At 41.9% G+C, this 21,814-nt stretch overlaps 1 protein-coding gene across 1 annotated transcript in view; it reads left to right on the forward strand.

Annotated features, from left to right (window-relative positions):
* ZPBP (zona pellucida binding protein) overlaps positions 1 to 21,814 on the forward strand; it is a gene marked incomplete at its 5' end in the record, with an annotated part of 84,557 nt that overhangs the window by 48,262 nt on the left and 14,481 nt on the right. Inside the window, 2 exons of the mRNA XM_065398391.1 lie at positions 4,023 to 4,099; positions 16,657 to 16,834. Of these exons, the coding sequence (XP_065254463.1) occupies positions 4,023 to 4,099; positions 16,657 to 16,834 (255 nt within the window). The remainder of the gene's footprint in view (positions 1 to 4,022; positions 4,100 to 16,656; positions 16,835 to 21,814) is intronic.

The following is a 21,814-nucleotide window of genomic DNA, read 5'->3' on the forward strand; positions in this document are numbered from 1 at the left end:
AGTCACAGTACAGTTCCTGTTCTGCTCCTGATGGCAAGGTTTGTGACAAAGCCTTAATAATTTGCTTAACAGTCTGCTACTTTTTTTATCCCCAAATTAACTGGGTGTGGGGGATAGTAGATTGAAGGGCCCTAAAGCACAAATTGAGGTTGAAGAATCCATCCCTCTGCCTCCAATGTGCTTCAGCATACTTGTGTTGGAGCAAAATCATTTTGCTCAAGCTTTACTCGATTTTCCATGATTTGGCATTGAGTAGAGAGCTGTGGAAATAAGAGTATATTACATCACCTTCAGGATGTATATTTTTATCAGGAAAAATTGTCAAGAATTTGCTAGGCTACCTGAAACTATCACCAAAAGATGAGAAAATGATACCTATCCTAATTGATTCCCCTTCTTTGGTCCAGGCTCCAAGCACATGGCCAAGAGGGAACTTATATAGCATAAAGTTACAGCTCCTGCGGGGACATTACAAACAGCCCCTGCAGAACAGCTATGGAGATACAAGATGCCGCCGATGGTCAGTTCCTTTCTTGTTACAGCTGATGAAGGCGCTTCCAGTGGTTGCTGTGCTGGCTGGCTGTGCCTCAGTTGTCTTGCATATCTTCTAATTTGACAGCTGTCCATGTAATTTCTCCTTAAAATTCAATGGACAATTGAATCCTTTAACTAACAAAAGAAATTTTGTCCAGTATCACTCCAGGTGGCTTTCCTAATCCTTACAAATCTGTCTCACAAGAAAATAAGACTCAGAGGGCTAGATCCCCAAAGGTGCCAAAAATTAGATTCTGAAAACCCCCATGCAGCTGCTGCCTAACCCTGTAGGCTCCTAAAGTCTCTGTGCGCCTAGCATTCTGCTGGTGGACATGTGTAAAATCTCTTACGTCCCAGTGGGATCTGCAAATTAGGCATTCCCCACCTATCTCATCTGCAGATCATGGTCCAGTATGTGTCCATGGAGGAGGAGATGGTAGTAGTGCCCCTTATACCCTGTAGTCAAGTGGTTAGAGAACTCACATAAGATGTAAGAGGCCTGGATACAAATCCCTATACTTCCTGATGTGGAGCAGAAACTTAAACCCAGATCTTCCTTTCTCTAAACCCTGAGCTATGTGGTATTTTGAGGTGAAGCTCAGTCTCTCTTCCACTTTTTGTAAAATACATAAATATTCACTGGGTCAGGGAGACAGAGAATGACTGACCGATTACGGTACTCTCCTGGGGTATGGGAGACCCATGTTCAAGTCCCTGTTCAACAGCAGGCTGAATGAGGTTTTGAACGTGTGTCTTCCCCAGTTGAGGTGAATGCACTAACCACAGGATTGTGGGGATGGGGGGCAACCACCACTTTTTGCATGAAAGGACTGCCTTGGCTTAAGCACCTACTCTAGGAGAATGTTCAAGTAGAGGGAATCTCAAGCAGAGGGACATGCCATCAGTTAGGTGACTAACTCATTTTGCTGGGTGGTGCTTAGGCTCTGCCACCCTTCCCAAAATTTGCTATTGGCTAGCTTAGGCAGCTCCCTACTCAGTATGCTGGCTTTTGTTAATCCCATTCTTAGGCCCCTGACTCCCCTTATATTGTATAAGGAACCTGGGTAGCTAACCTTGGCCTGTGGAATTCCTTAGGCAGCAGGGACCTAAAAGTTAGGCATTGCAGCACTGAGTCCAAGTCCCGTTTGAGACTTTGGACTAGATCCACATTCTTTATTATTCCCGGGGAGGGGGGAAGAGGAGGAGGGAAGAGAAAATAAGACGCATATTGGATCTAAGAAAAGAGTTCACTCAGTAGGTTTAGGCTTTCATGTAAAGGATGCCTACTTTCGTATTTTCATCTGTCTTATTGATCAAAAGCTATATGAGGCTTGGCTTGGGTGAAGACCCCTCTCAATATAGGGTATTTTTCTTTACACCTTTTTCCTTAAGAATGTTTACCAAGTGTCTGTCTGTGCTGTCAGTAATTGTAAGATGTCAAGGTAGCTGTATTGGTCCCTACCCAGATTTCTTGTTGAGAGCTCAGTTTTCAAGAGGGATCCATTATGCAGTCTATTCCAGTCAAATGCCAGTCAGTGTTAAATGTAAACTTTCATTTTGACAAAAAAAAGCGGATTTCATAGGATTTGTCCTGAATTCCAAATGTGCTGCCACCCGCCTTGCAAATGGCAGATTCCAATATATGCAGAAGTCAGTCTCTGTATGGTCTCAGAGTCAAGGAAATATAACATTCTTCCTGACAAACACTTGCTTAAACAATCTGAGCAGAAAATACAATGCCCAGCATGGATAGTCCGTCAAAGACTGTAGTTCTACTCATTTTTTCAGGTGTAACATCTGTGTGAAGCGTTTGAAAGAACAAACCCTAAATGTTTCACCAAACCAGTCATTAATAGTTTACTGTTTTTCTCCTCTAAATCTGAGTCATTACTGGGGGGAGTTTAGATTATATAACCTAGATATTTAGAATTCTTAGCTATTATCTAGACTACTAAGATAGGACTAAGTCTCCTAGACCAGCGGGGGCTGGCGTTAGACTTACTGGGGACCGGGGCCAAAGCCCAAGACCCACCGCCCAGGGCCAAAACCCAAGAGCTTCAGCCCTGGGCGGTGGGGCCCAGGGTTACAGGCCTCCTGCTTTGGTCCCCGCACCCAGAGCGTTGGGGCTAAGGCTTTGGCTTTGCCCCCGCCCCCACCCGAGGCAGCTGGGCTTGGGTGGGCTCAGGCTTCGATCCCCTGTCCTGGGGTTGTGTAGTAATTTTTGTTGTCAGAAGGGGGTCATGGGGCAATGAAGTTTGAGAATCCCTGTCCTAGACTGTCTGAGGCTTATCAAAATCACAGACTAGTATGATCTCTTATCGGAGATTAAGTGGATCAAAATGTGTAAAAAAACCTGTTGTGAACTTGCAGGCGTTCAGAGTCTTGGAACATATTTTACTAGATTTAAGCAGCTTCTAATGCATATTTCAGAAATGTTTCCATTACAGATCAATGTTAAGCTATTGGTAAAAGGAGTTCAATTCATACATTTCATATTCTTGACTTGGCAGCTTACTCTAATATCAAATGCTGGAGAACAGCACTTCAATCTCTATTTAATTAATATTTCTTCTGGCCCTCCATCATATTGAGTTGTTAGTGCTTGTTAATCTCCCAAGAATGGTGATCTATACAGGCAGATGATTGCATGAGTGTAATCATTTGCCTATATGGATCCACGCTTCTCACCATCCTTCATGTCAGAGTTGTATAAGGATTCCTGAGAAAATGAAAGCTAGGGCTCAGGCATTAGACACTTATACCTATAGAGCATGCATGTTTCACAAGAATGTAGATCCATAAGGCAATCAGTTTTGAAGAACTAGAGTTGCTGAAGTAATCCTTATTATATTCTACACTACTATTAGTCTTTCACTAGTGAAAGACTAGAAAGGAACTGATCATTGGAAGCACTAGGGATTATTATGGCTTTTCTTCAGGGGAGGCTCAAGAAGTTCCTTGCAGAAATAATTGATCAAAACTTTGAGCTTTTGGAGTTCCTGCCTGGCCACACACTCAAAGCATCAACCCAAGAGTGATATATTAAGACCTATGCCTTAATTAGACAGCCACTCCAGTTAAATAATTCTCAAGTGGATTACTCATCTGAACTGAAAGAATTAGAATATTTACAACATTGGTAGAGTTCTAAGATTACTAATTTCCTAGCGATCAAAATCTGCAAATAAGTATTGCCTCCAATTACACTTTTTTTTAAAAAGGAGATATCAAATAATATTTAAGTTCACCATGATCTAATTATATGTTCATGAGAGGAAAATTCTGATTATTTCTTTAAGGCAGTATTACTAGTCAGACATCTGAACATGCAAAAATTATTTTCTGTGTAGTTCCTTCAGGCATAATCAGAAATGTAATTTTATAAATTTGAAAAGAAAACCTTAAAGTATATTTTTGGGATATTAGCAAGTTTAATGTTGATTTCAGTGTATTTTTTCCTTTGTAAAGTAGAGTATGTTTTGTTACAGTTTCTTCTTTAGATACAGAAAAAACCAACAATCCATGTCAGCAAAAGAGTTGTGATACTGCTAAAAGATTAAAGAAGGTACTGTAGATAAATCAAAAAACACGAAGACCAGCAAAAATAATCATTCAACTCTTTCTAGCGCCAATAAACTGATCTAAAGAATGAGTATAATAATTAAAAATGTTAACATATGTGCAAATGGATGTACCAGTGAGCACTTACGTGTAATTTACCACCTATTAATATTGTTTAATTTTTGGTTCGCCATGTGAAAGAGGGTGAATTGCATTGTAGCTTTATTTGGAGAACAGGCTGGAGCTGTTTGATATCCGGTGGTGAGATAATTACACAGAAGTAAGATACTGAATGCAAATAGTAGTAAAACAATCAGAAGAGGTTTGAATGTAAAGTATTTTATAAATCTAACCATAGTTTGCAACAAAGCATGTCTTTACATTCTTTGACAGTAACCCTGATGTTGGTGTGTGGCTTACCAGGACTTTAAAAAGTAAAGTGCTACAATAAGATAGAAAAAGTTAAATATTGCCTTATTACTTATAAGATGTAGAGGACATTTTTCAGAACTGTAGACTATTGAGCTACATTTCAGAAGACATATTTTTTAGTTTTTTGAGTCTTAGAACAAAGGTTTTATCAAACTAACCTTCAACATTCAGTTATTTGAGATTTTCACTTCATCTGACAAAAGGAAAAATGAGTTTGTACATTTTTTGTATCATTGATATAAACAGAAAAAAGTCTTAATATATTAGAAATTCGGGTGTATCTATTCACTTTTTTCCCCCAGAAGATCTTGTGGATGACTGGAGAACTGGTAGGATTAATAATATCAGAAAAACCAAGCAAATGAAACAAGCTTGAGATGATGTAATCATTCAGATTATTCAGAAAACTCTTTGGACAATGGATCTATGCCAATTTACACCGTATGAGGATCCCTCCCCCCCATGTTTTTAACATCTGTTTATCCAAAATGCCTGAGAAACACTTGGAGAAAAATCTCTTTGTTAGAAATTCAACATCCTCTAGCTCTTCATTTGAGTGCTGAAAGAACTCATAGTCCATTTCCAGGTTCTCAAATGAGTCCTTCAGCAAACCAAGAAATGCTAGACTTGACATTTCTGATAATTCTTATGGTAAAAAACAAAATTTTAAAATAAGTCCTTAGTTCATGTATGCATCACTAGAAAACAACAACAACAAAAAAGGTGGGGGGAGCACAACCCAATATTTTTCTCCTTTTGCAAGTCACTTTTAAAGCTTTTTCTAAAGCTTGGGTTCGATGAGTGTAACTGAAAGCGGAATTTGCTCTACTGAATTTGGAAAGGTCACTTAGTTTGTTTATATTCAGAGTTAGCTCCAGTTCACCTCACAGACTCCAGAGAAAAAAATGATATAAGGCCTGTTCAAGAGAAGCACTCCAACCAGTTAAGGCAAAAATAGCAGTTATCACAAAAAAATAATAATTCTGTTTTGGGTCTACAACTTTGGAATACAGTAAATGGCCGTGGTCAGCAAACAAGATAAGGTAATCATTCTTAAAATATGGTCACTTTTAATTGCTTTTCCATTTACTGCCCATTCTCAACCATGGATACTCGATTAACAAGATGAGATCGCTTTGGGAAGGAGAGGTAAGAATAGGGGTTTTCAGAATGTGCAGACTATTAAGAGCTCTATGCCTTTAAAAATAAGGGTAAAAAGAGAGAAGTAGAGCTTGACTTAGAATGTGAGATGTGTTTGCTTACTGTCCCCAGAAACAGTCAGAAAATACAGTACTTTATATTTCAAGGGAACAGTGGATTCCTAGGGGCATAAACAAAAGGAAAAGATGTCAAATAGGAAATACAGATCAGAAAACGAAGATTTAAAATGTGGCTTACTATTACCTTAGTCACCCTCAATAAGGAAGCTGATACTACTGCAACACTGAGGTCACAGGAAAAAGTGTGGTGGAATTTATTGGATTTGATCTTTGCAAGGACTGACAACCTCAATTAACTACATTTTAAAGGCTTGAATAAGGCTGATTAAGGAAATCCACAGGCCCATCCTCAAATCCTTCTTGTGAAGCACACTTCCTTGTGCAGCAGTATACTCTTCAAGCCTATTAAGCTGTACATGATGCTATCATATTGATGCCATCACATTGTCACATGATCCAAGCTGAAGAGCCAGAGCCTAAGCACAGGTTTATTGTGTCTGACTAGGAGTCAAATTCTGCCATTGACTTCACACGCTCAAATCACAACAGGCCAGATCCTCAGCTGGTGTTAACTGTTGTTGGTCCACTGAAGTCAATGGAGTTGCATCAATTTACATCAGCTGAAGAGCTGACACAATGAATGTGATCTAAGGCACATACCTCAGGACAGAATGTAGTCTTAGACATTCTGTGCATTCATCCAAAGTTCCTTTCCTAAGGTGGTGGAGTTGGAATTCCATTATTATCACTCTCACCTTTATACACATGCCATACTTTACCAACTGGGCTAAACAAATTCACTGACATCTGAGGTTTTTGTTTCGCTCCTTAAGTTTGCAAAATTTGGGACACAGTTTGAATGTTATTACAACCATAAATGGTTCTATAAATTTGTTCCTAACACAATATTATCCAAATACCACTGGCAAGAGTGTTGCCGGCCCAGAGGGCCCCGAGGGGGCAACAGGGTTCGTTGCCCGGTGTGCGCCGCACCAATAGACACACCAGGGTGGAGAAGCAAACCAAGTTTATTCGAGATCTCGAAAAGGCACTAGGAGACCAGCATATCTCAAATCAAGCGCAGCACATACAAGCAAGTTTTCCCTTTTATATTCCAAGCTGTTTCTGTGTAAGCTTTGTCTGTTTCTCCCCCACTACCCCTCCCGTCCCGAGCAGTTAGAGCAGGTACACATTGTGGCTTGTTAGAAAAGTTTCCCGTTCGCCTGCTTATCTTTGGCCTTGCAAGGCCTGTGCGCACGCAGTCTTCCCCCCCGTCTTATCACTACGTTTGCTAGTGTAAGCGAAACTGCAGCTGTCTGCTAGAAAAAAGCTGACCATTACATTTCTGCTTCAGCATAGGCTGTTAGCATGGGAGTAGGTGAAAGTTCACAAGATGGAGTTACTGTGGCTCTCTTAGACCCAGAGCAGGGAGGTTTCATCGGCACTTATGGCCTTCCATCCCCCCGAGTTACCTGGGAGCTATGCCTAGTGACACCAACAAGAGGTTAAAGAAAAGTAAGGTTTATAAACATTACAAAAGTGTATCATTTAGTCATGGTCATGCTATCTTAACTACACACAATTCCGTAGTATCAGGAATCTTGGTTTCCTGGTAAACTGTGGTAATGCAAAATCTAACATAACTGAAAAGTTGTTCCAATTCTAATCTGGCAGATTTATTATGATGATAAATTCAAGATTTATCCATTCCAGATGAGACTGGGCTTGTCTATAGAGAGTTAGTATGTGGCAAGGTGGTGAGAAAATCTACTAATATGCCATACCCTAACTTAAGTGTGAACTCTGCTACCATAGTTCAAAAGTTCCATAGCAGTAGATAACAATACTGCAGGAGTAGGCAACCTATGGCACATGTGCCAAAGGCAGCATGCGAGCTGATTTTCAGTGGCACTCAAACTGCCCGGGTCCTGGCCACCGGTCCAGGGGGCTCTGCATTTTAATTTAATCTTAAATGAAGCTTCTTAAACATTTTAAAAACCTTATTTACTTTACATACAGCAATGGTTTAGTTATATATTATAGACTTATAGAAAGAGACCTTCTAAAAATATTAAAATGTATTACTGGCACGCAAAACCTTAAAGTGAATAAATGAAGACTTGGCACACCACTTCTGAAAGGTTGCTGACGCCTGCAATAGTGCATGATAGTAGGGTACACACAGCCAGTAAATGCACAGCAAGCTAGTGTTCCCATGTTCCCTTGAAATACAAAGTACTGTATTTTCTGACAGTGTTTCTGGGGAAAGTAAGCAACACATCTCACATTCTGAGTCAAGCTCTACTTCTCTCCTTTTACCCTAATTTTTAAAGACATAGTGTTCTTAATTGACTGCGCATTCTGAAAACCCCTATTCTTCCCTCTCCTTCCCAAAGCAATCTCATCTTGTTAATCGAGCATCCATGGTTGAGAATGGCAGTAAATGGGGAAAGCAATTAAAAGTGACCATATTTTAAGAATGGTTACCTTATCTTGTTTGCTGACCACGGCCATTTACTGTATTCCAAAGTTGTAGACCCAAAACAGAATTATTATTTTTTTGTGATAAATGCTATTTTTGCCTTGACTGGTTGGGGTGTTTCTCTTGCACAGGCCTTAAATCATTTTATTTTCTGGAGTCTGTGAGGTGAACTGGAGCTGTGCCTCTTCTAACTCCTGCCTCAATCCTAAGGACTTGAATCCAAGAGCTGTAGCTTGGATCTCTGACCATGACGTTAAAGGTTGATCTGTCAAATTCTTGAATCTGAGAGCCTTCTTTTTTTGAGGTCTACAACAGCTTGGAGAAGAGACTCTTTCTGTTCATAATTACCTACAAGCATGATGAAAGCTTTTGACATTTCAATGGGATTTAGATGCCCAACTTACATATAAATGCATGTTTCTTGTGATTGATGATCTGTTACGAATCCTCTCTCTAAAAGAGCTCTGTTAGATTGTAGAGTTTTTTATTTTTTTACAGTAGGATCTGGAAAAAGACCCAGATTTTTTTCACATATTGGTACTATGAAAAGTCCAGTTATGTCCATCCCATACTGAAATGAGAGGTCAAAAGGGAGCCAAAAATAAAACTCAACACTTGGCAAGTATTTTAAACCTCTAATATTAATTTGGCATTGAGCAGGTTGTATTTTTGTCTCCCTATTACACCTTTGTAGCTTCTATTCCTATTAATATTTCTTTCATGTGAAGGAACTTTTTTTTTGGCCATTTCTGCAAATAGATTAGGGAAATTGTAGCACTTTCTTCAGACATTTGTTCATTGTCTTTTATAATGTTATATTGGAGCTTATATAAATAATACCAGAGCCTTCTGTTGTCATATTATGGTGGTATTGGTAGCACTTCCATAGTTGAGATTGTATTGATTTTTGCATTTCAAATAGGATTAAAATTTCTTTCATACTCAGTGGTTTAATCTACTCTCTGAACTTAACACACTAACTCTTCACAAGACAATTGAATTTTCCATGCAGTTTTTTTGGATGGCATTTTAAAACCATTCATCTTTCAAATGTAGCCCTGGAAGTCTTACTTTAACTAATCACCTTCACTGCCATCCTTCTTGTACTAAGTATCTTTCTCTAAATATGCTAACTCCTTTTTGCTTTTTAGTCCTCTGCTGAACATTAAGTAGAGGTTTTCAGTGAACAGCCCATAATGGTGCCTAGGGTAAAATTTTTCAAAAGTGCCTGAGGCCCAGATCCCATTGACTTCATTAGGAGTTAGGCATCCAAATTCCCTTGAGGATCTAGACTGTTGGCACTTAGGCCCAGATCCACAAAGGTATGTAGGGGTTGCTCTGCTCAGTGTTGCAACATTAACCCGTAGGTGGCCTGCTGCTTACTGGAATCGAAAGCTTTAGTTAGTTGCCCACAATGCATGGATACGGTTAGCTGTCTAAGGAAGGGATCCTCAGAAGCCAACAAGCTGAGCAGGTAGCTGTGTAAGTTGGCCATGACTGAAATGCCGAAGAAACTGTGTGGCTTAGGCCCAGATCCTCAAGGATATTTAGATGTGTCATTCTCATTAATGTAGGCCTTCCATACCTGGCTGATAGCCCAGAGATGGGTATGGCCCTCTCCTTGGGAGGCTCAGCTGTTAAACCCTTTCTAGAATTAGGCATCTGAACCAGGTCACCTGCTTAGGTAGCCCATGTCCTAGCAGCCAAAACCACTTGGACAAACCTTTCAGCATTGTTAGAGAGAGACATAAGCCAATAGCTTGGTGGTTAGGGCACTCAGCGGGGATGTGGGAGACCCAGTTTCGAATCCCTCCTCTTCCCTGATGCAGACCAGGGACCTGAACCAACATCCCAGGTGAGTAGGCAACCACCAGAACATGTTTCAGAGGAGTAGCTGTGGTGATGTGATGGATCATGTGATGTGGATCATGTGATGTGGTCTGGATGAAAGCTCGAGGCATGTAGATAAGTATAGCAGTCAGTAGGTTTCTGGTAGAGGGTGGTGTTTGTGACCTTTGCTTATTTGCATAGTAGTGTCCAGGAAGTGGATCTCTTGTGTGGACTGGTCCAGGTTGAGGTTGATGGTGGGGTGGAAATTGTTGAAATTGTTGAAATCCTGGTAGAATTCCTCAAGGACCTCTTTCCGATGGGTCCAGATGATGAAGATGTCATCAGTGTAGTGCAAGTAGAGTAGGGGTGCTAGGGGACAAGAGAACAACACTTCCTCAGCTAAGTCAGCCATAAAAATGTTGGCATACTGTGGGGCCATGCGGGTACCCATAGCAGTGCCGCTGACTTGAAGCTATAAATTGTCCCCAAATCTGAAATAGTTGTGGGTGAGGACAAAGTCACAAAGCTCAGCCACCAGGTTTGCCATGACATTATCGGGGATACTGTTCCTGATACCTTGTAGTCCATCTTCGTGTTGAATGTTGGTGTAGAGAGCTTCTACATCCATAGTGGCTAGGATGGTATTTTCTGGAAGATCACCAATGGATTGTAGTTTCCTCAGGAAGTCAGTGGTGTCTCGAAGATAGCTGGGAGTGCTGGTAGCGTAGGGTCTGAGGAGAGAGTCCACATAACCAGACAATCCTGCTGTCAGGGTGCCAATGCCTGAGATGATGGTGCGTCCAGGATTCCCAGGTTTATGGATCTTGAGTAGCAGATAGAATACCCCTGGCTGGGGCTCTAGGGGTGTGTCTATGTAGATTTGTTCCTGTGCTTCTTCAGGGAGTTTCTTGAGCAGATGGAGCAGTTTCTTTTGGTACCCCTCAGTGGGATCAGAGGGTAATGGCTTGTAGGAATGCAGTGTCAGAGAGTTGCCTACACCAGAACATGTACACACTTCCTGACCTGCTCGCCTCTGGCTGCTTTTTGTGACAGGTATCAAGTCTTCGGCATGCTCTGAGCACACCTGTGGGATCGAGTCCTACTGGTGAGATAGTAGTTTCCTCGCCTAGTTTGAGAATCCCCCTTTGGGGCATCTGGGGGTTTAGCTTGACCTATAGCTGTGAACAACTCATTAGCTATGTGGCAGTGCTAGTTCTTAGGCAGCTTTGAGAATGCCAGCCAGTGGAACCTTAAGTGCCTTAAGGGGTTAGGTGCTAGATGAGTGGTGGTTTTGAGAATGTTAACGATGCCTAAGGATATGTCTTCACTGCAGCTGGGAGAGTGCCACCCAGCCTACGTAAGCAGACATGCATTAGCTCTGCAAGAGCTAGGGTGCTAAAAATAACGGTGTGGATGTTGCAGCACAGGCAGTGTCATGGGCTAGCCACCCAGGTGTTGAGTGGGCAACTGCAGTTATCTGCAAAGGTAATTAAGTGCTTCTGGCTCTTAGGTGCCTAAATTTAATTGGAAGTCAATAGGACTTAGGCTCCTGATTGCATAAGTCATTTTTGGAAAATGTGATTTTAGAATCCTAAGTCATTTAAGCACTTTTGAAAATGTACCCATGGTATTTTCTCTAAATTATTGTAAATTTAGAACAGATTTGTGTTTCTAAATATTTCAAATTGTTCTATCCCAGGTACATTACTTTGCATTTGGCAACACCAAATTTCTTCTGTCATTATGCTGCTCCTTTTCCAGGTTAACTTTTTAACAGGAATCTATATTATAGACAGGGCTGGTATCACCCAGTTGTCTGACTCTTCCCATTATAAGACCCTGTGTTCAGTTGCTCATAACTTTGCCAAACTTTAACCATCTGGATTTTCCTTGTTGGATGTCTTTTTTGAAATTTTTTGGAAAGTTTCAGCCAATGTGATTCAGAGACCAGAAGACAAGGCAAAGTGCAGCATGGTGTCAGGCCAAGGTTTCTGTAGTTGCCCAGACAACTTCCTGGGGCAATGCCTGGGGATAAGTAGGGACACTTGGCCAATCAGAGGGCTGCAGGGTACTGTCACTCTGGGTCTCACGGGAGGTACTTCCTGAAGCATCTATTCTCTACAGTGCTCCCTGGCTATGCCTTTACAAGGCCTTCTGGTGGCATTGTGGGAATATTAGTTGCTCCAGGTTCTGCAGGCCAGGGTTCTACTCCCCAGGTCCTTACACTATCAAGCAGTCTGAGTAAAGTACCACCACTTCAGCTGGTGTACCATGCAATGCTTTATTGACAAACTATCACAAGAGTAAATGCCAAGCTATCCTAGCATAGGCAGTATTGGATACTGTAGATATGGCCTTCAGGGCAATGATGGCAACAGTTATGATGCATCACTCATTGTGGCTGTCCTCATCCAGGATACTTAAGAAGCAGCAGTCCATGGTTGAAGATCTACCCTCTGAGGGATGCTCTTTGTTCTACAAGACTGAAGAGGCCATGAGAAATTTCAGGGATCCTTCGGATCCTTAGTGGTCTACACCCGGCCTTCAAGCAGCAGCAGTTCAGGCACACTGTGCTTCCACTGCATGAGAGACAGCTTCCTTGCTACCAATATAGGCCACCTGAGCACACTAGAAGGAGGTAAAGGTTTTCGAGAAGTAAGTCCTTGGGTGCAACTACCACTCTGTTCCAGCACTCTCCTGCTTCCCCAAGGCAGCAAATTTGACTTTGTGCCCAAGGACAGCGTACCTCTTGTTTCTCAGCCTCTGATATCTCCCCGCTTCCCTTCCTTGGCAACCATCAGGTTCATTTCCATCACACCTGGTCCAACAACATCTCTCATCATGGGGTGTTGGATGTGGGTAGAGATTGTCTATGTGATACAGTTCCTTTCTTATCCTGCTACTCACTTCATCCTCCCCATCTGTATTCAGTGATTCCTCTCAATCGAGAGGCACAATCCCGCGTAACTCTCAGTGCAATAGAAGAGGTGCTCCCCCATTAAAGAGGGAAAGGGTTCTGTTCAAGATACGTTCTCATTCCCAAGAAGAAAGGGGAACTCTGGCCAATACTGGACATCAGAGACCTGAATGTTTACATCAAGAAGTTCAAATTCAGGATATCTCTCACTTTGATCTCCCTTGTCTAGATCAGAAGGACTGATATGCTGCCCTTAATTTCCAGGATGCGTACTTTCACACTGCAATACCCCCAGACTAGAAATGCTACCTGAGTTTCATTGTAGACAACAACCATTGCTGATGCTAGGTTTTGCCATTTGGGCTTTCTGCATCATCGGGGTATTGATCAAGTGCTTGGTGGTAGTAGCCGCCTACCTCAGAAAAATAGATGGTAAGGAATTCCCCTGTCTAGATAACTGGTTGGTCAGAGGTGGAGCACCTAGCTGGGATGCAGAAAACTCTGGCAGACAGCCTCAGCAGACACTTTGCCAGAGAACACAAGTGGAAACTAAACAACTTGGTGATGTGGAGTATTTTTCAACAATGGGGAACCTTGTTGTAGAATCTCTGTGTCTGATGAGAACAAGAAATGCCCGGCCTGCTGCTTCTAATGGCCCAAGGCCAGAATTCCAAAGGGGATATATTTCTTGTCCCAAGCAGTAATGTACATTTCCACTCATCCACTCTTACTGCAAGTCTTGAGAAAGATCAGGCAGCACAAAGTGACAGTAACCCTGGTAGCTCCCATGTGGCTAAAACAGTTCTGGTTCATGGCATTCTCCAGATGAGTGCGCACCATCTGCATTCAGACCTCTTAACCCAGGACAAAACCACGTTCTACCACCCGAACCCAGCAGCTCTCCAGCTGGCAGATTGGTATTTGGGTGGACAACAAACTTAAAGCAATTGTGTTCTGCTGCTCTTTAGTCAGACCTTAGCAACAGCAAAAGAGACTCTATGGAGAAATGCTGTACAGCAAAATGGAAGAAATTTTTCTATATGATGCCAGAATTGATAGCTATCCCCAGAATGTTCCAAAATTTCAGCTATATTTGAGTCTCTCTCCTCTGAAAATGTTGGGATTGTCACTCAACTCCTTACGAGTGCAGTTGGCAGCATTTAGTGCTTTTCACCCATCGGTGGACAACAATACAATCTTTATCCATCCAGTTACAGAGAGATATTTGAATGGCCTTGTCAGAGCCTTTCCTTGTTGCTGATATGGGACCTCAATATAATCTTTGTGCCTGAATGAATGCTCCATGTGAACCCTTGGCCTCATGTTCCTCCAGTCATCTGTCTATGAAAGTTGTCTTCCTTGTTGCAGTGACCTCAGCAAAGAGTAGGAAAGCTGGAAGCTCTTATGGTAGACCCTCCATATACAGTCTTCCATAGTGATAGTTTCCCAAAGGATACATCTTAGGTTTATTTGGAAGGTGATCTTGGAACTACTATCTGAAGAAGGCCATCCACTTACCCGTCTTCTACCTGAAATCACGTGCCACCAGAGAGGACAGGACGCTCCATTCTCTGGATGTCTGACAAGCCTTGGCTTTCTACCTATAGAGGACAAAACCCTTTAGAAGATCCCCTAAACTATTTGTCTCCTTCATTGAATGTATGACAGGAGAACCTATCTCCATTCAGAGTCATTCTGAGTTGCATCCTGCTTTGCTTCGCACACCTGCCCAACAGGGTGTGAGAGCACACTCAGTTAGAGCCCAGTCAGTTTCTGTAGCTTCACTATAGGACATCCCTCTTCTAGAGATCTGAGGAGCAGCAGTATGAGGCTCCGTGCATGCCTTTGCAAGGCATTACACCTTGGTGTAGGCCCCAGCAGCAGATGGCTCCTTCAGCAGAGCATATCTCCTATCAGTGCAGGGCTTTTCACGCCTTCCTCCTCAGTGAGTACTACTTGTGAGTCACCTCGAGTGGAGTAAACATAGGGACCATCCTTTGAAGAAGAAGAAAGAATGCAACTTACGTTGTACAGTAACAAGAGTTCTTTGAAATGTGTGGTCCGTATGTATATTCCATCACCTTCCCTACTTCCCCTCTGCTTCAGATAATTATCTTAAGGTTATTCATGGTAGAGAAGAACAGGAGAAGTAATCGGTCCACATCACTGCTTATACCGTAAGTTGGGAGCAAGAGGAGAAGGGCACAGGCACAAACCGATGGACACTACTAATGAAAAATCTTCTAGTTTCAGGTGCATGGAGTGTATGCACGCCTCACCCAGGGATTACACCTCTCAAAACTCCAGTTACACCCAGGGATTATCCAGAGATAATACCTCTCAAAACTCCATCACAGTACACAGTCAACCTGTGGAACTCCTTGCCAGAGGATGTTGTGAAGGTCAAGACCATAACAGGGTTCAAAAAAGAACTAGATAAATTCGTGGAGGATAGGTCCATCAATGTCTATTAGCCAGGATGGGCAGGAATGGTGTCCCTAGCCTCTGTTTGCCAGAAGCTGGGAATGAGCGACAGGGGATGGATCATTTGATGATTACCTGTTCTGTTCATTCCCTCTGGGACACCTGGCACTGGCCACTGTCGGAAGACAAGATACTGGGCTAGATGGACCTTTGGTCTGACCCAGTAAGGCCATTCTTATGTACTATACAAACTAATCATTCTTTACTTATTTGTATATTTTGTAAGATGTGTAGTCAGTATACATATTCCATGACCCATCCACCATCCCTACTTCAGAGTCTTCAGACAATAGGTTTTTGAGGTGGTGAAGGAACTGAGGTATACCTTTTTATACCTTCACCTGAGCACACAAGGATGGGAATGGTGCCACCCCAGCAGACAGTGCTGACTAGAAAGATCTCTGGTGCATAGGCTCTAGATGTGTAACCACCAGCTGTGGAATACAAATACAGACTACACATCTTTAAGAACATCACTTACTGTACAGTTAAGTAACCCCTCCTCCCCCCCAACACTGAAAAAAGCCTCACTTTGATGGTCATTGCTACTTGGAGTCTATAGACCATGGAGTTCCACCTGCTTTTCAGTGTTGAAATTGATTCATTAAGAGAAAAAATAATTTGTTACCTAGAATTGGATTTCTGCGAAACCACTCCAGCAATGGGAATAATCTCCCATGTTACATTTGACAGTTACAATAGCATAACTTTTTTGTAGTTTGCTTTATTCTGGGGAGATGCTTGCATTGTCTGTTTCTTGAACAGATGACCTGTCATGGGTGAGAAGAGCATTTGAAGTGTGATTCATCCTGTATGTCAGTAGTTGTGCAGATGGAAGACCCATGAGTCTATTTTGCTGATGCTGCATCATAGAAATCCCTATTATAATATAGGAAAAACTGTCACTCATTTTTAGAATGTTTTTGCTGGTACTGTTTACTTTTTCTGACTCATTACAGCTATTAGTGCCTGCCAAACCTCTGACCACTTCCACGGAAATTAAAATTCACAGTTATAGTAGTCTAAATTTAAAATATGATAGACTAGCCAGCCAGCTCAGCAATGATCAATAATGACAGTAATGCATCTCTCAGATCCTGTACCCTACAACCTCTCCCACCTTAAGTACACTAGAAATTTTTTTTTTTTACTTATTTTTGAATGGAGGATTTAATAACATTTTTGTTTTACTTTAGGCAAAAGACCTTATAGAGAGATTTTTTAACCAACAAGTGGAAGTGCTGGGGAAACGTTCTGAACCCTTACCTGAAATATACTATATTGAAGGTACTCTGCAAATGGTATGGGTTAATCGCTGCTATCCAGGATATGGAATAAATGCTCTGATACATCCAGATTGTCCTGATTGTTGTGGTATGTGATAAATTTTCAAATCATACACATTATTTCAAGATAATTTTCACTTTGATTGAGCTCTATATATTGTTTAACTTCAGAGTAGTCATTCATACCCACTTTATGGTATTATCCTGTCAGCTCTCGCTGAAGCTAATCAAGATTGACCTGTTTTACCATTTTAGACTGATGTTTTCAAGGAACAGCATGATACTGCAGAAAGCGGTCTTGATGATTTAGGTTTTTTTTATCCATAATGCATTTAAGTCAGTGGTATTTGGATCAGATCCTTAGATGTCACTCTTTCTTGTGAGTTAAGGCTAAACATATAACCCTGCAAAGTGTTAAGGGGGTCTCTATGCTGTTCATGGTTCCATCTTTCAAGTGAGACGAAAAAAAAGGCTGACTGCTCTTTGTTGTTACTAAAGGCCCCTATGACACTCTTTGTAACAGCAGAAGTATTAACACAGTATCGTGGTCAAGTTACAAGTTTTGTAATTACATTTGGTTTACTTAAATTCCTTCTGTAGTTGCAATTGAAATTATGCCACATTTCCTGTTCTAACTAGTATGTAATGTGTAATACACTCTTACATAGTGCAGGGGTCGGCAACCTTTCAGAAGTGGTGTGCCAAGTCTTCAATTATTCACTCTGATTTAAGGTTTCGCGTGCCAGTAATACATTTTAACGTTTTTAGACGGTCTCTTTCTATAAGTCTATAATATATAACTAAACTATTGTTGTGTGTAAAGTAAATAAGGTTTTTAAAATGCTTAAGAAGCTTCATTTAAAATTAAATTAAAATGCAGAATCCCCCAGAGCGGTGGCCAGGACCCGGGCAGTGTGAGTGACGCTGAAAATCAGCTCGCGTGCCGCCTTCGGCACAAGTGCCATAGGTTGCCTACCCCTGACATAGTGGTTCAAGCTTCACCCCAGGAATGGTTGAAATTTAAGTTGTGGATGAAATGATCCAGGTGAATAGCTTTCATATCAGTAAGTTAAATTTGTGTAGCACTTTTTGATTCATCAGAATGTAAGGTGTTACACTAATGTAAGATCTTTATCATTGGTGCTGATCATTTATCTGAAGCTTCCTGGTAAAGTTAACGAATTTTACAAAGAATATGTGCAAAGATCATTAGAACAAAACCTGGAAAATTAATTCAAAATTTTAGGAAAATATTTACAGGAATTTTTTTAATCATAGGAGAAATTAGAAAACCAAAAATAAAAGTTGGAAAGATGAAAGGTTAGAAGCCTTCCTTGCCCTCCACTTTTTCCCAGCATAGGGCGCATAGGTAACCCTTCTGCCCCTCTGAGTTGGCAGCAACAAGGGCCGGGTTCAGTATCTAACATAAGAACATAAGAAAGGCCGTACCGGGTCAGACCAAAGGTCCATCTAGCCCAGTATCCTGTCTACCAACAGTGGCCAATGCCAGGTGCCCCAGAGGGAGTGAACCTAACAGGCAATGATCAAGTGATCTCTCTCCTGCCATCCATCTCCACCCTCTGACAGACAGAGGCTAGGGACACCATTCCTTACCCGTCCTGGCTAATAACCATTAATGGACTTAACCACCATGAATTTATCCAGTTCTCTTTTAAACTCTGTTATAGTCCTAGCCTTCACAACCTCCTCAGGTAAGGAGTTCCACAAGTTGACTGTGCACTGCGTGAAGAAGAACTTCCTTTTATTTGTTTTAAATCTGCTGCCTATTAATTTCATTTGATGACCCCTAGTTCTTGTATTATGGGAATAAGTAAATAACTTTTCCTTATCCACTTTCTCCACATCACTCATGATTTTATATACCTCTATCATATCCCCCCTTAGTCTCCTCTTTTCCAAGCTGAAGAGTCCTAGCCTCTTTAATCTCTCCTCATATGGGACCCGTTCCAAACCCAAAATCATTTTAGTTGCCCTTTTCTGAACCTTTTCTAGTGCAAGTATATCTTTTTTGAGATGAGGAGACCACATCTGTACACAGTATTCGAGATGTGGGCGTACCATCGATTTATATAAGGGCAATAATATATTCTCAGTCTTATTCTCTATCCCCTTTTTAATGATTCCTAACATCCTGTTTGCTTTTTTGACCGCCTCTGCACACTGCGTGGACATTTTCAGAGAACTATCTACGATGACTCCAAGATCTTTTTCCTGACTTGTTGTAGCTAAATTAGCCCCCATCATATTGTATGTATAGTTGGGGTTATTTTTTCCAATGTGCATTACTTTACATTTATCCACATTAAATTTCATTTGCCATTTTGTTGCCCAATCACTTAGTTTTGTGAGATCTTTTTGAAGTTCTTCACAGTCTGCTTTGGTCTTAACTATCTTTAGCAGTTTAGTACCATCTGCAAACTTTGCCACCTCACTGTTTACCCCTTTCTCCAGATCATTTATGAATAAGTTGAATAGGATCGGTCTGAGGACTGACCCTTGGGGAACACCATTAGTTACCCCTCTCCATTCTGAGAATTTACCATTAATTCCTACCCTTTGTTCCCTATCTTTTAACCAGTTCTCAATCCATGAAAGGACCTTCCCTTTTATTCCATGGCAGCTTAATTTACATAAGAGCCTTTGGTGAGGGACCTTGTTAAAGGCTTTCTGGAAATCTAAGTACACTATGTCCACTGGATCCCCCTTGTCCACATGTTTGTTGACCCCTTCAAAGAATTCTAATAGATTAGTAAGACACGATTTCCCTTTACAGAAACCATGTTGACTATTGCTCAACAGTTTGTTTTTCTATGTGTCGGACAATTTTATTCTTTACTATTGTTTTGACTAATTTGCCTGGTACAGACGTTAGACTTACCGGTCTGTAATTGCCGGGATCACCTCTAGAGCCCTTTTTAAATATTGGCGTTACATTAGCTAACTTCCAGTCATTGGGTACAGAAGCTGATTTAAAGGACAGGTTACAAACCTTAGTTAACAGTTCCGCAACTTCACATTTGAGTTCTTTCAGAACTCTTGGGTGAATGCCATGTGGTCCCGGTGACTTGTTAATGTTAAGTTTATCAATGAATTCCAAAACCTCCTCTCGTGACACTTCAATCCGTGACAGTTCCTCAGATTTGTCACCTACAAAAGCCAGCTCAGGTTTGGGAATCTCCCTAACATCCTCAGCCGTGAAGACTGAAGCAAAGAATCCATTTAGTTTCTCCGCAATGACTTTATCGTCTTTAAGCGCTCCTTTTGTATCTTGATCATCAAGGGGCCCCACTGGTTGTTTAGCAGGAATCTAGGGGTTCCGTTTCAATAATGCAATGCAAAACCAGCTCGAGCCCCCACCCAGTGACCTGGGACAATTACGTACCACCCCCCGGGCGCTTCTAGGAGGCAATACTTCCCCTCTTGCAAGCACGGAGTCTGAGTGTAGCAAAAGCCTTTTAATAAAGGAGGGAAACAATGCGGCATTATGTTGGGGAAACACCACAAACAGGATTCATAACACAAACCATGAGCAAAAGACCCACCTCCAAGTAAGTTTGGCAGTGTCCTTTTCCCCTCAGGGTCTTAAGTTCAATCACCCCAAAGTCCAACAACCCAAAAGTCTCTGCCCCGGTCAGTGCCGCCCCAGAGTTCAAAAGTTTATCTGCAGAGTTTTACCCCACAACCTGGGCGGAAATGGGGGGGGCACACGGGGTGTTAAGGGGCACCTTACGTGGTCTGAGGCCGACTGCTCTGCCTCTGTGTGGAGTTCTGCTGCAGCCTTCACCACGAATGGCTCCGCTCTACCCGCCCCGCCGCGCCGCTCTGCTCCTCTCCGCTCCGCTCGCTCGCTGTTCTGTGGGCCGCTCCAACCGCCCCACAAACTGCTCGGCTCTGCCAGCCGCTCCACCAGCCATCCCATGAACTGCTCCAGCTGCCACCACAAACTGCTCAGCTCACTGTTCTGTGGGCTGCTCCAACCGTCCTGCAAACTGCTCCACTCTGCCAGCTGCTTAGCAATATATCTTCAGGCTCCCCCACTAGTTAACATAGCACTCAGTGATCTCAGCTCAGCAATTTTAGCTCTTTTAGTGATTTTAACTCTTAGTGATTTCAACTTGTAGTAGGGGAGCCCCAGTGCTGGTGCACTATTGGCCCAAAGTGAATTTAGCTCAGCAATCTCTAGCTAGACTTCTAATAGAAGCAAAATTAGCTCTGCTATTCAACAGTGGAGAGAGGGGGGTAGTGTAATTGGTGTTCCAGGCCCTCAAAGGGGGCCCCATAACATCAGGTACACATACCTATCCCCAATCTTTCTCAATTCACTGGGTTTTGTAACCCATGCCCCTTGTCTAGCGAGTGCTACTTAGTTAATGGTGAGTCCTTCTGTCATACAACAGTTCCACTGGCCTTGATTCACAAAATCAGGGTAACAACACTTTATTCTTCCTGCCCCAATAACAGAGAAACTGGAAATCCCACACCAGCCAAAGTAACCACTTCCAGTTGCTGTTGTCCCAGGCTAGGCGGGTGGGTGTGCCTATGCAAACAAGATCAGCCCCTGAAGTTTTTTTCCACCCTCGCCATAATTTACCACCAGATGTCAGGGTAGAGCTCATCCTGACTCTGCTTACATTTATATATAAAAAACCCCTCTAGATTTGTAGAATGAGCATGCAAAAGAGACAATTCTAGAATATACTGGAAGGGGAAACAAAGAATGGGCCAAATATTGCTCACTTTATTCATACAAGTTCTCTCACTAAAATCAGTGAGATCACACACTTAAGTAAAGTGACCAAGGTTTGGATCATCATTTTAAAAAGTTACTTTGACTCTAAATTGTTCTTAGATTGTTTTCCTTAATAGTGTTCAAATTATCTCAATTAGACATTGAGGCTGAAATCTCAATAATATGGTGTAATGTAGAAGTATACAGAAGAATAGAATAAAGCTGCACTTGGTCTTTTGGTGAAGGCAGTTTCCTGCATGGCTGGAGAACAGGGAAAGAGAACGTAGCTTTGAAGATGTAATCCAATCTAGAGACTTT

The sequence above is a fragment of the Emys orbicularis genome, chromosome 2 (genome assembly GCF_028017835.1).
Source record: "Emys orbicularis isolate rEmyOrb1 chromosome 2, rEmyOrb1.hap1, whole genome shotgun sequence".
NCBI classification, from domain to species: Eukaryota; Metazoa; Chordata; order Testudines; family Emydidae; genus Emys; species Emys orbicularis.